General features: G+C 41.8%; 1 protein-coding gene across 2 annotated transcripts in view; it reads right to left on the reverse strand.

The window, feature by feature from the left end:
* Positions 1–13,331, reverse strand: part of LOC119915668 (transformation/transcription domain-associated protein) — an 87,330-nt gene that overhangs the window by 13,899 nt on the left and 60,100 nt on the right. For both annotated transcript variants that reach the window (XM_038735319.1, XM_038735318.1), the window contains 6 exons: positions 12,342–12,442; positions 10,250–10,451; positions 7,130–7,291; positions 2,835–2,925; positions 2,285–2,490; positions 905–1,166 (listed from right to left, as the gene is read on the reverse strand). In XM_038735319.1, coding sequence (XP_038591247.1) covers positions 905–1,166; positions 2,285–2,490; positions 2,835–2,925; positions 7,130–7,291; positions 10,250–10,451; positions 12,342–12,442 — 1,024 coding nt within the window. The remainder of the gene's footprint in view (positions 1–904; positions 1,167–2,284; positions 2,491–2,834; positions 2,926–7,129; positions 7,292–10,249; positions 10,452–12,341; positions 12,443–13,331) is intronic.

The raw sequence follows: 13,331 nt of genomic DNA on the forward strand, positions 1-13,331 counted from the left end.
TAAGTATTGAGTGCTGTACATGCTCATACTTTTCATGTTCATACTTTTCAGCTGGCCAACATTTCTAAAAATCCTTTTTTTGTATTGGTCTTAAGTAATATTCTAATTTTCAGAGATACTGAATTTGGGATTTTCATTAGCTGTCAGTTTTAATCATCACAATTAAATGAAATAAACAATTGAAATATATCAGTCTGTGTGGAATGAATGTATACATTATACAAGTTTCACTTTTTGAATGGAATTACTGAAATAAATCAACTTTTTGATGATATTCTGATTATATAACCAGCACCTGTATTTCTGACCAGTCACCAGCCTCAGTCATGAAATCACATCACCTGGTTGAAAACCTTATATACTCCAGCTGCTCCAAGCTGCAATGCGGTCTGTCCTGCCAGCTCTGATATGAGCAGCACAAGCGTCCGAGCAGATATAACGTGACCGGTTCAATAAATGGCAGCAGAGGCCAGTTGGGTACCTGTCTCATCATTTAAACTAGTGCAGACATACAGTAAACACAAGCGCAGCTCTTGTTCACTGAAAGGTGGCTGATGTCTGATGCCAGGCTTTAGAGAGAAGAGCTAGAAGGTGTTGCTGGTTTCGCTATCTGGCCAGTTGTCACACCTTGTCAAATAGTCAAAAGAAGGATGCTTCGTTTAGTTGCCTGAAAACAAACGCTTCACATGTTATGCCTCTTCAAATTTCCAAGTGTCATAGTGAAGATACAAAGAGGTAAACCGGCGATGTTAACACTAAAAAACTAAAGTGAACAAACAACCAAGTTCAAAAAGTAAACACAAGAACAACCTCAGAATGGAAGGGCTCTTCTTCCACTTATTCTTCTGTCTGTTCTATGGTCATATGTCAAAAACAGCCAGTATCTCTTTAAAAGCCAACCAACCTGTTGTGAACTGTCCCTTCATCTTCTGGAAAACAGGGTCCTGGGCTGTGGCCTGGGCCCGACGTGCGAGCGACTCAGAGGCAGCGCTGGAGAACATGGTGGAAACATTGGAGACGTTCTCTAATCCAACGCCAAAGGTGCTAACGAGCTTCTTGACAAAGTTCAGCGTGTGTGGTGTGATCTTGGCGTCAGACACTGCACCACTCTTCTCAAAGGCCACCGAGTAGCATTTAGCCAGGCCCTGCTGGAGCTGCCTCAAGACCTGCAGAGAGAGGAGGAAAATAGAGAGAAAAAGTTACAGGTATGTTTATTAAAGACATTTTCTGTAATTAATTTTAAAACAACTGTTGAGTCAGATCTCTGACATACTTTATACCTTACAGTCCTCGATGAACACCCAAGTAAAAAACAGAGACATACACGCACATTTCTTAAGGAACAAAGGTGTGTCACACAGCAACCAAAGCAAGGCAGAGAGGGAAGGATGATGGTATAGCATGCTTCTGCCCCTGCTTGCCCCGTGGAACGAAGCATAGAGTCCGCACCTGCTGCCGACAGCCCCAAACCATCACAGATAATCACACAGACACACACACACCAACAAACTTCGGGCCCTAAATCCCTCGCCCCATCCTACACGCTCACTGCACCCATCCATCACCTGTCTCAGTCCTCTCTCCTCCTGCTGCCTCAACACCCTCCACCCACAGACCAGCTACCTCGCATTTGGATGCTGCCTAGCAAGGCTAAAGCAATTTGTGGCAGCACCAAGTTCAGTTTGGAGGATCGTGTCATGCCTACCTCTTGTACAGACACCCACACATTTACCTAGGAGGAAAAGCGCTGCTGGCTGAATGGACAATGTGCTCCAACAAAAAGAATGGGAAAATACCATCCCAGGCAAGAAATAATGAAATTAAGGGTGAAATCCACTTGTCAAATGTACATGAATTTACTAGCAGTTCCACTTGAATATAATCCAGCATTAATATAATATATAGGAATATATATATATATATATATATATAATATAATAATAGGAATATGGAAACATAATAATCCATTGGGAGAAAAGGGAGACAGAGATGACCTATTCACAGACATGTCAGGAGAACACCTTACACTAAACAGATGTGTCGGCCCACCAGAGAGGCAGGATCTGCCAAACTGTGGTCATACGGCTGACCATGTGGCGTGACACACATATACACAAGATGTACACTCCTACTTGCTTTAACACATAAGCACAGACACAAAAAAATTCTCCAAACCAGCTGTATTATTTTCTCACCATCTGATCCGGTAAAAAAAAAAAAAAAAAAATACACACGTAGCAACAAAGTCAGACACGCACGAAGCCAACACCTTTGTTCTTCTTACCTCTTCGTGCCAGTTTTCCCTGAACCACACCATCTGGTCCACGATGCCCTCCAGGGAGGAGAGCAGGGTGGGGTGTAGCTCACGCTGCATGTGCATGATCCGACTGCAGCGCCACATTGGGGCTGTGGCCCGGATAGGCCCCGGGTCGGAGGCCCCCGAGTGAGGCTGGGCCCCCACTGAACTGGGCTGCTGCTGTCCAGACGCATCTGGGGAAGGAAAGTGGGTAAGAGGAGCAAAGTATGAGTGGTGGAAAGGGAGTTGTGACAGGAAAGAGGAGAAAGAAGGGTTCATCAGGATTAGAAAAGCAAAGACAGAAAAACAGAGGGTAATTCTATGGTTTCTCAAAGTAGACACCGTTTTGAAGAGCAGATAAACAGATGTGCAATCCACAATAACACTGAGCGAAGTTATATGTTACATAGCAGACCCATATGCTATAAACACATTTTCTTAACCCATTAGTACTTAACATTTAATAACTAACTTTAAGAGCTTTTATTGTTCAATGTGGAAATGAGGCGACACACTAAAGCCAGCCATGTTTACTTACCACTTTTGTAGCGCTCCCTCTGCTCGATCTTGAGTGTCAGGTAAAGGGTGCGGATAGGGAAGTAGACAGCCTGGGGGTACACTCGTCCCACCTAGCAGATAAAAGAGGGTCACAGATTACATTTCAAAGACTCCCCCTCTGGACTGTGGGGTGGGGGTGGGAGAGAGAGAGAGAGAGAGAGAGAGAGAGAGAGAGAGAGAGAGAGAGAGAGAGAGAGAGAGAGATCATACTGATACAGCCAGAGACCTCTGCTGTAACAGAGGGAGTGTTTGAAGCTTTGAGTCAGGGGAGATAGGGAAGTTAAAGACACGTCATGGGTGAATTACAAAACTCAATGTGACTGATGATGAAATTGCCCTCAAGACTTTCAAGAAAAGTCACTTGACAACATTGGAAGGTTTAATGGTTGAAGTCAGGACATAAGAGATTTTAAGTTTTAAAACACACTGCAAATTCACCTCAAACTTGGTGGAGTAGGATTCCTTTGATAAGCAGTTCAACAGGTAAAAGCAGTGTCTCCCTTTGGTGTATAATTTACATATCTGACAGAGGTCATAGTTCATTGAGAAAGTAGGGTTAGTTAGCTACATAGTCTCAACATCCAAGCTAGATTATTTTGAACAATCAAAATTCTGTATTTACTGAAAATGTCTGACTAGACCAAGAAATTAACTGCAAAATAATGTTTCAAAAAACTACCATACCAGAATACTTCGTCTGGAGTTTTTTTTTACCCCAATGAAGGCAAATTCACCTTTCTATAAAGTCTTGAACATTCAGCTCTGAACAAATTCTCAAATGTCCCCTTTATGCGGCTATAATACCAATTCCACACTTGTCACCAAATGACATTCTAATACGGGGCGACCAATGCGACACGTCACACGCAGAAATTGTAAATGAAAAGTGGACTCAATGCGACACTCAACTATTATGTGACATTTGGCTATCACCGTGACTGCACAAAGCGAGTGCCTAAAGGTAGAACATGAGCTGTGACAAAGCTTCCTAAAATTCTACAGAGGCGAGAACAGAGATCTGATTTTTTATTTTATTTTTTTAACTATACTCAGAGGTAAAACTTAAAGCAGTTTTCTTTTTTGGTGGTGGTCTTAAAACACAGTTTTAACATATATGTAGTCCAGGAGTATCATATATTCAGAGATTAAGGATTGTAATCAACATTTCAGATATGCTTACTTTTAGTCTAATCTCCAAATATGTGGTTTAAAAAAATATGGCTAACTTGAAAGTTTGTTTGTAACATGCAGTCCTAACCCCTTAAGTTCCTCTTTGTCACCCTGTTGTAGTGATATCAAATAATTAAAAAACTGAAATAATGACTTAAAGTACACGAACAACAACCAGATTATATAAAAAACAAAAAATGATTGTTCCTTGAAATTCTATATAAGAGAGATCTGTGTGTCTGGCTTTTGGCACAATGGCTATTGCTGGAAGACCAAACCACAAGGTTCTCTCAGGTCTCGGAGCACAGTTTCATAGGCTGCAATTACACAGCTACTTGATCCCTTCTATATTCACTATACGCCTGCAGGGCAGAAAGGGATAGCTCCACATCTGAACAACAAAACTGAGCTCAATATTAGTAAAAGTGGGTCGAGGATAGATGGTGGTGGTGGATGGAGATTCAGGACAGAAAGAAAGAGTAGAAGCATTTTTTTCACACTTCTGCCTTAGGCTAAACAGATTTTGGACCCTCTACGCTTGACTCTATCCACATTCCTCTGACATCTAGCGCAGGTCTTCAGAGGGATCAAGATTACACAAAAACTAGCTTGTGTTTAAAGCGGTGAGAAAGGGTCTGCACACGGCTCGACAAGAACGTATAGCGGAGTTCTCCTTAGACAGGGCTACTAAAAGAGCAGCTGTTCCAGATCTCTGCAGGTCTCAAATTCTTAGCTCCTTCAATCCGTGTAACTCACAACTCTACATGGCCGGCCAGTCAGCGGTGGAGTGCTGTAAAGGCAGCACCAAGGCAGGGGAGACAGATAGGATTAACTAAGTGGTGAAAGAGGTTGCTGCTGTTATAGGTTTAAGCCTGGACAGCCTGGAGACGATTCAAAAAGGAAGAGCGAAAACTATTATTAAATTGAACATCTAGGAAAACACTTTCCACTTCCTCAATGGTGAGGTAATTTAGCTATGGAGCACCTTCAGCCACCATAACTGCTCTTTTGTGGCTAAGTTACAGCCACCTATACAATGCTTCCAATACAAAAAGCCACAGCCATCAAAATCAATTAATGTCACCAGCTCCTGCAAATTTGCAGAAATGTATAAACCAACCGTATCTGTTAAGTGAATATGTCATGGAAGCCGTGTACGCCCCACTGCAGATTAAACTGCGCGCATCTGTACACCCTATACATATGAAGTATTCTGCAAATGTTTACACACTAGCTTCTAACTTTGATATACTATACATAATACAGTAAATGTGTAATTTTAATGATTGTCCTTTTCACAGTGCTCAAAAACAGAAAGAGGAAAGAGATTTAAAGGGTAGAATACACTACTGAGATGAGAAGTGAAGTACTAGAGTCAGGAGTAATGGGAAGGGGGAGTTCTAAGTGGCAGCTAACCGCAGCATTAAAGATGAAAGAGGAAGGGAGGCAGAGAGGAAGAGGAGGAACCAGAGATCAGCCCGCTAATGGGAAGATAAGACATGTCATATTTTGGCGAAGCTGAGGTAGGCTGAGGGGAAGATGGTGAACGGTAGACAAGGAGGAGGCAGATAGGGAGGGTGGGAGCGCGTGTGTGGAGAGGTGGTGAGATTTGCTGTTAACTTCTGATTCATCTTCCCGCCTGCCCCCAGGCGCTCTTCTCCTCACCTTCATCAATATTTCAACATACGTTTTTTAAACATCCCGCCGCCGCAGAGAAACTCTAAATAATTCAAGCGAGCGGCAGAGACAAAGCCTGCCAGGCATTGAAATGTGGTTTTCTCTTCACATAAAGAAAGAATGAAGAAAAGGGTAGCAACCTTTTACCCTTCAGTCATTACAGGACGACGAGACAGACCAAAGAGAGGACTGCCTCGCCATATATGAAAAATCTATACAGTCACCGGTTTCTATCCATTCATATACAGGTGCATCTCTGAAATTTGAATATTATGTAACAGTTCATTATGAGCATCAGAACCAGAATGTGAGGTTGAAGGATCAGGAAACCTTTGCAAGTGTTTTGATTTTATTAGCTGATTACAGCTCTTCTCAGCAGAAAATGTTTCTACTTTTACACAATATTCAAAAATTTGAGAACTGTTCAAGTGTCCTCTTGATTAATAAAACAGCTAAAATGACAACACATTATATTAGTATATTACATTATAACTCCAAGATAAAAACATAAATGCAAATTATTCAGTATGTTTCTACAGTTGTGTTTATTTAACAGCAAACTTGCATTAAGCCAGCCTGTTAATAAACTTAACCAACCATCAGTGTGATGTTTCCTCTTCATCTACATGCTGAAAAGTACAGGATTCCCAAAGTAATCATAACTGCATCACACACTTTGTCTTTCCATGACACAACATCTATCTCTTACACTGCCCACTTGTATTTCTGGACCATGCCTCTTCCCTCTCTTCTCTTAACCCTCCTCCACACTTCCCTTCATATTCTCTATACAATACTCCTGCTCTGCCGAGAGGATGGCTGTTTGTTATAGCAGACTACTCTTTGAAGATCACCCTCTTCAAATTGTGCGGAAATAATACTCCATTAAGCAAAGCAAATTAGACCTCGGTTTAATTACCAGCTCTGTTCCCGCAGTGCGGATGCATACGATATTAACTTTATAATCATTTCTTGAACAAATAATTTAAAAACCAATTCACCAGGGACTGGTGAAAGCCAATAAATTGCTGTAAAAGGGACAGTAAAATAATCAGAATGCTTAATTCGGTAAATAGAAAGCAGGAGAGAGGCCACTTTGGCGTGAATGCAGTTAATTTATCTTGATTAGAAAGACGTGCATGAGCACTAATGCTAACACATCAGCCAGATGTGCTTCCCCAAAAGGGTTTAGCCAAGAGAAGAAAAATTAATGATTGATGGGGGGAGCAGACATGAAACTGTAAAAGACCAAATGAAAAAAGCAACAAGGAAAGGAAAGAGAAAACATATCACATCTAAACAGCAAGACTGTTAGACAAATGGGACAGATATTTTCCATTGACAAACAGCTGATAACAGAGACAAAGAGGATGTTGGCTTAAGCTCAATGGGGATCTATATATCTGGCTATGGGACACAAGGCCTCACCTGGCTGATTAGGTTGAGAAGAGGTTTTCCTTCTGAACCAACCAGGCAGGTCAGGAGCTGTGGTATCCAAGCTAACCACTGGATGGGCGGGACGCCAATGCAGTACTTGTCCACAGCATCTGCCAGGTTGTTCTTGTCATCGAAGCTGAGTAACCACAACACCTACAGTGGAAAAAAACAACACAAAAAATGTGAGAAGGGGGGAAGGAAAGTGAAGACAGTAGGAGAGCCGGGTAAGAAAAGAAGGGAGAAACAAACAAATTTAATGCAACACTGGTTATTCTGCCAAGGCAGTCACAGTGAAACACTCCATAAATTTTACAATAAAGTACCAACTGGAAGACACCAAGTAGCAAGAGGTAAGAGGTAAGGTCTAACATTAATCAGACCACTGCTGCTTCCCTGGCTCTGTTCATAGCAGGAGAGGGACTGCAGAGCAAGGAACGAAACCATCTTGGCAATCCTTACTATGATCAAAGCTGAGCCAATGTGGAGTTGATCTCTCCTCCCCTGGTGTGCTTGTGTGTGCATCTACATTATGATGAAGACATTAACCCCACTCAACTGCCCCAGGCTCTCTTCAGCAAGCCAACCCGGGTACACAGATTGTGTATAATTACTGATAATGACTGGTCATCTCACTTCACCCATCAGGCCTAAATGCTGCCAACCCTGCTTGGCAGCACAACACCAGGGGGGCAACCAGAAAAACATCTAATTGGAATGTGAAGCTGGTAGCAGCCTTTATTAGCACAGATAATGATAGTAATGCCTGATGCTAACACTGGACGTGACAAGACGGTATTTATTATTTATACAGCCTGACACATAGAGGTAGCTGGTCTTTTGCTATCTGGATGAGTCACTCTAATCTCCCGTAGCTCTTTGAAAGCAGAGACCCAGCAGGCAGTTTAGTAAAGTTTTTTTCAGTCCCCACCAATTCTTTCATAAATAACAGGGGGGAAAAAGATCCAGTTTGTTTTAGTATTTTTAATGAAGCGAAAACTTACCAAGAGTTTACCGAAATCTGCCATAATTGTCTTCCATTTTGTGCTGTGATCACCTGATTTGAGATTGCCGCCACCTGACCTGAGTACAGTATGGCAGCAAGTCTCAGTCTTTCTGTTCTAACCTCTGGATGAGGCTGTTGGTGTGTGTCTGTGTAAGGAGCTTGTTAGCAAGGAGTCCATCTCTTTACCTCCTACACAGGGCTTACACAACTGGTAAGTGTGGTAAGCACTGGTTTGACTGGAGAAAGGTCGGTCCGTGTGGAGGGTCATGAGATTGGAGTATCAGGGGAGGCCATTAGTCTGTTAACCCCCCCCGTGCCAGAGGATGGCCTTCACTCCATCATCGATCTGCTGTGGGAACCCATCCACACTGTCCACCGCTGCACTATAATCAATGAAATTACTGCTTTCTGCTTGTAACTGTGGCAGGGTCTGAGGGGCAGGGGGAAGGGGAATACCACCTTTCTTCTCATCAGCACCAATAATGTATAGGCTTGATGGGGTCAGGAGAGTGGGGAATTAAAAGTGACCCTATCTGAAAAAACAAAAGCCTGATTGAGGCTAATGGTTTTATAGAAACAGGGGTTAGAGGTGCAGATGTGGTTGGTGACATGCTTGTTTCAGGGCAAGCAAACAAAAACTCATTCAGCTGAACACAAGAGAAACAAAGATTGCTGATTAAGGATGCACAGAATGTTTGGCCACCGAAATTAATCTGCCGAAAATAGCAAAAAAAAGTACTTTCGGTGTTCGGCCTAATAAGTAAAAACGCCAAACAAATTTTACGGAACAATTACGTTGATATATCAGCAGTGTGGAAGCATTTTAAAGTGTCTGAGAAAGATGCAAAATCGCAGTTTGCAAACACTGTTCTGCTGAATTGTCTCCTAGCACATTCACTCCATTTGTGGCTGACTTCTTAGAAAATGCGAAAAACTGTCTGACCCGCTTTGAGTGTTTCTGTCACTCGTCTGAGAGAATTAAGATTAAGCTAGCCTCACCTAAATTTGGAGTGCACGCGTATTCAAGCCTTCATGGTAAATCCACTGAAACGGGCCAGTGCGAGCTGACAGGCAGGTTAGCGACTTTATCCCGTCAGTTTCTCTTAACAAAGACAAGTGTTGCAGTATGAGAGTCCTACCTGAAGAGAGGCTATGAAGTCTTCATGTTACGCGATACAAGAACCACATACAACTAGGGGTGGGGGGAAAAAAGCAATCCAGCATAATATCGTGATATTTGCCATGGCAATACTATATCGATACACGGATGCCAAGTATCAATATTTTATTATATAAATTGCAGATGGGAGTTTTAACTTTTTGGTACTAGAATAATAAAATCTATTGCTTTTTTAGTCCACTAGAAAACTTAACAGGACCATATAGAGGACTGAAAAAGTGATATGAACAAACAGAGAAAAGTATCTTTTTAGATAAACAGATGTTTGACTTTAGGGACCTAATTGGAAGTTGGAAAAAGGTAATAAATTGCAATATATCTCAATATATTTAAAATCGCAATAAAATCGAATCACAACATAAATATCGTGATAATATCGTATCATGGGGCCTCTGGTGATTACCACCCCTACTTACAACGTTATTTATCATCAATTGGGTCGGACTTGATGAATTTAGCGCGGTCCGGTTTTCAAAACAAGGTGTCTATACAGTATGGAAATAAGATTAATTGGATTATATTCACAGAAAAAAAAAAATGATAAAATGAATAAAACACATTACAGGTGTACATTAAAAGTAAATGAACACATGTAAGTTACTTTACCAGACCCTCTTGGGCCTCAGACCTACCCACCATAGTCTCTCCAAATCCTGTAGGAAACACATTTAAACATGTAAAAAGCACATGTTGACTATTTACTATCTCATTTATGCAATGGGAAAAAAAGGCAAAATAAATGTAAAAGGTGTGAATGTACTTGTTCGGTATGCTGTAATTTGTTTCATTAAATTCAGTTTTGGCCAAGAATTTTCATTTCGGTGCATCCCTATTGCTGATATACCATAACCATTTCACAAGGACTTCACATTTTGCCTACCACACGGATAATCACACAAAACAGTATTCTTCCCAGGTCTCTTATCACCTTTGCTAAGTATTTGCGGGACTTGCTCTCGTTTTGGTGGCGGCATGCGTGGAGGTAGCAGGTAATGGCAGAGACTCCCAAGTGAAGCTGGCGGTCTTTGACGAAGATATTCTCCAGGTAGTCACCCCACATGGCCCAGGCCTTCACCAGGACATCGTGCATCTGTACCGCTGCTGAAAAGGCCTTATTGGCCTCCTCTGATCTGGAACAAGAAGTTAGGGAAGGTGGAGAGATATTGAGAGTGAGGGTAGACTCAAGGTAACAGAATGTCAAGGGCATGTGAGCAAAGGGAGGTAGCTTGAGGGAAAGGAGAGGGAAAAAAGAGAGTGTGCAAAAGACAGATTATGATGATCATATTCTGAATTATGTACTACACATCAATAAGCATCATATTTCATTTGCTGTAATCTTCAAGGCCTTTAAGCATTTAACCCAGCATGAATTAATGTCACCAAGGGTTCAGGCGTTTTGCCATATTGTAACACGAGTTCAACCCAAGCCCATCTTACTGTGCAGATCAATCCATTTAATACTGGGTGACATATGAGCTTAACATCTTCCTATTTTATCAGAAATGACAGACCCGCAGCAAGGTAAAAACCTCAGCGTAATGGCTATATTTATCTCGATACAAATACATTGACCGTGAAGAGCATTGCTACAGCTTAAAGAAATCTAGAGGCTGATAAACTTGAGGATCCTTGGGATTCTTTTTTTTTTTTTTTTAATCCTGGTACTGCAATCTAGCAGTCACACTTTTGAGTATTTGATTTAGAAGCTGTTAAAAAGCAAGCAAAGAAAGAGACAGGTGAAATCTGGCAGGGCCCCAAAATTTTGACTGTACCATTTATGCTGACAGGGAAAATATATTCTGAATCATCAGCTGTTTTCATCACGCCAAGCGGCTTCTAACCACTCATTGGCACCCAGTCTGAATAATTTTTACACACCTTTCAGCCTTTGATTAATAAATAAGATGCAAGAGGCACCCCGAGAAGCACTACCCTGCAGTCAAAACAAGGAGACAGGCCTGTCGTTGAAAAAGCCTTACTGATGTACAGTTGGTAAATGGACCTCCATTTTAGGAGTGCTTCCAAAACTAACTTACAGCGAAATGTCTCCCCTGCCAATCAATTAAAATGTGTTATTATAAAAGGCATTTTGGCATGTGATTAAGAAATGGGAGCTTGATTGCTATGGGAGTCAGACCCTCCAGTAATACTTAATGGGGTTGCCTCAGTCACTTTGCCAGTGTTAGAGTACATTAATGGTTTTCTACTACCCGGCTCAACAGGAGCACAGGCACCCAACAGACTGTCAAATCTCTGACACCCATTTAATTGAATGATCCCAAAATCCTTAACACATGTGGTTGCACATGCACACAAACACACACACACACACACACACTCTCGCAACCCCTAACCCCCACTCTGCTGTTAATTCTCCCCTGGTGTAGGGGAAACTTAATGATTGCAATAAACCCTGCTGAGGTGGAGGCAAGTTCTGCTGATCGCAGAGATTCCTGCAAATTGCCTCGAGTTAATTATTGAGCTGCATATACATTTAATAAGCCTTCCTCAATTTGTCTTTCACCCCTCAGGACGCCATGTCACGTCAAAGATGACGGGTGAATAGGGGGTGCTGAAGGGGTGTTAAAAGCGTGTGGCTGTGTGCGAAGAATGGCGAGACCAGCCGTATGCTCTACAGGCAATCCCTGCAGACAAAAACACATTACTGACACTGTCACAAACTGATGATACAGGTGTACATTAACATCTAAGTCACGTCACGGGGGTTACCAAGTAACATAATCTCAGAGGTGCGTCATCTTTAGGCAAGAAGTGCTGATTAAATATGACTGCCATGTCCTGACAAAATAGAACACCCACGCAGAGGTATGAGACCACTTATACATGACAATGTTATAATGAACAAAGGGGAGACAGTGAGAAAAAGAACAACAGATTAAGACCGTAAACAACAAAAAGATGAAATAAGCTAAATCTAAGGTTGACTACAAAGAGGTAATGCTTGTCCAAAGATCGAAAGGTAGCCAAAGACTAGACTGCTAAGGCACTGATGGACATACTTGTTGATTTGAGCCAGGAACATGCCCTTTAGAGCGTAGAACTCAGCAGTCATCTCCTTCGTGAAGTACTTCAGGTTGGTTGACTCTATCACCTCCAAACCCTAACAGACAGGGAAGTGAAAAACCCAGGTTTAACTTCAAACTAATGCGTAGTAGAGAAACTGCCGCCGACATTAGGGAGAGGAATCGCAAAGAAGATACTGCGACTTTCTGTTTTAGACAGGGCCATAATCACATGTGAAAAACAAACAAACTGCTCGGTGTTCATTAAGAAGTAAGAAAAGAGGTGTTGAGAGAACTAAACTTCCATTATGGTGAGCCTCTGATTAGGTGTCCCCCATGTACTGCTGTGACAAACGATGTGTAGCGGGAGAGAGAGAACCAGAGGAGATGAGATAGAAGAGAGAAAGAAAGAGAGAGAAGAGTGTCTACTGGCACTTTTAATGACTTGTGGTGTGCTGAACTGCTTCTATTAATCAGAGTACTCAGTGGGCTTAAGAGCAAGCTCCTGAGTTACACTCTCTTATAAGTCTCCCTGCTGTAACTTGTCACCTAGAGCCACCCCAAACACTTCTTGCTCTTACTACATTTCCCACCAGAAGTACCACTAACTACGCCTCCAGCTACTACTAACACAAACCAACCCAAGTACTGAAATCACACTAAATGCATCAAAAGTGTTGCTCTCCAGTAGAGGATGGCTTATTTCAAATCGGAGCATGCATTACCACGGTCCAGATCTCTTGCAGCTGTGCTGCATTATGGTGCAGGTGTTACACGGGTACGATATATTTATTATGTTTGGATCACACATAATTAAATTGTACAAACAAAATGATTTTTGTTCTTTCTAAGGAGTGATTTTGCCAATAAAATATTTCATGAGTTACTCACAAGATGAAATAAATATTGACGTATTTGCTAATAAAACCAAGAGAGATTTTGAACATGACAAACACAGTCCTTAATACGTTGACACTTGTAATATAT

The sequence above is a fragment of the Micropterus salmoides genome, unplaced genomic scaffold (genome assembly GCF_014851395.1).
Source record: "Micropterus salmoides isolate LMB-PRFRI ecotype aquatic unplaced genomic scaffold, ASM1485139v1 Ms_hic_scaffold_21, whole genome shotgun sequence".
Taxonomy (NCBI): Eukaryota; Metazoa; Chordata; class Actinopteri; order Centrarchiformes; family Centrarchidae; genus Micropterus; species Micropterus salmoides.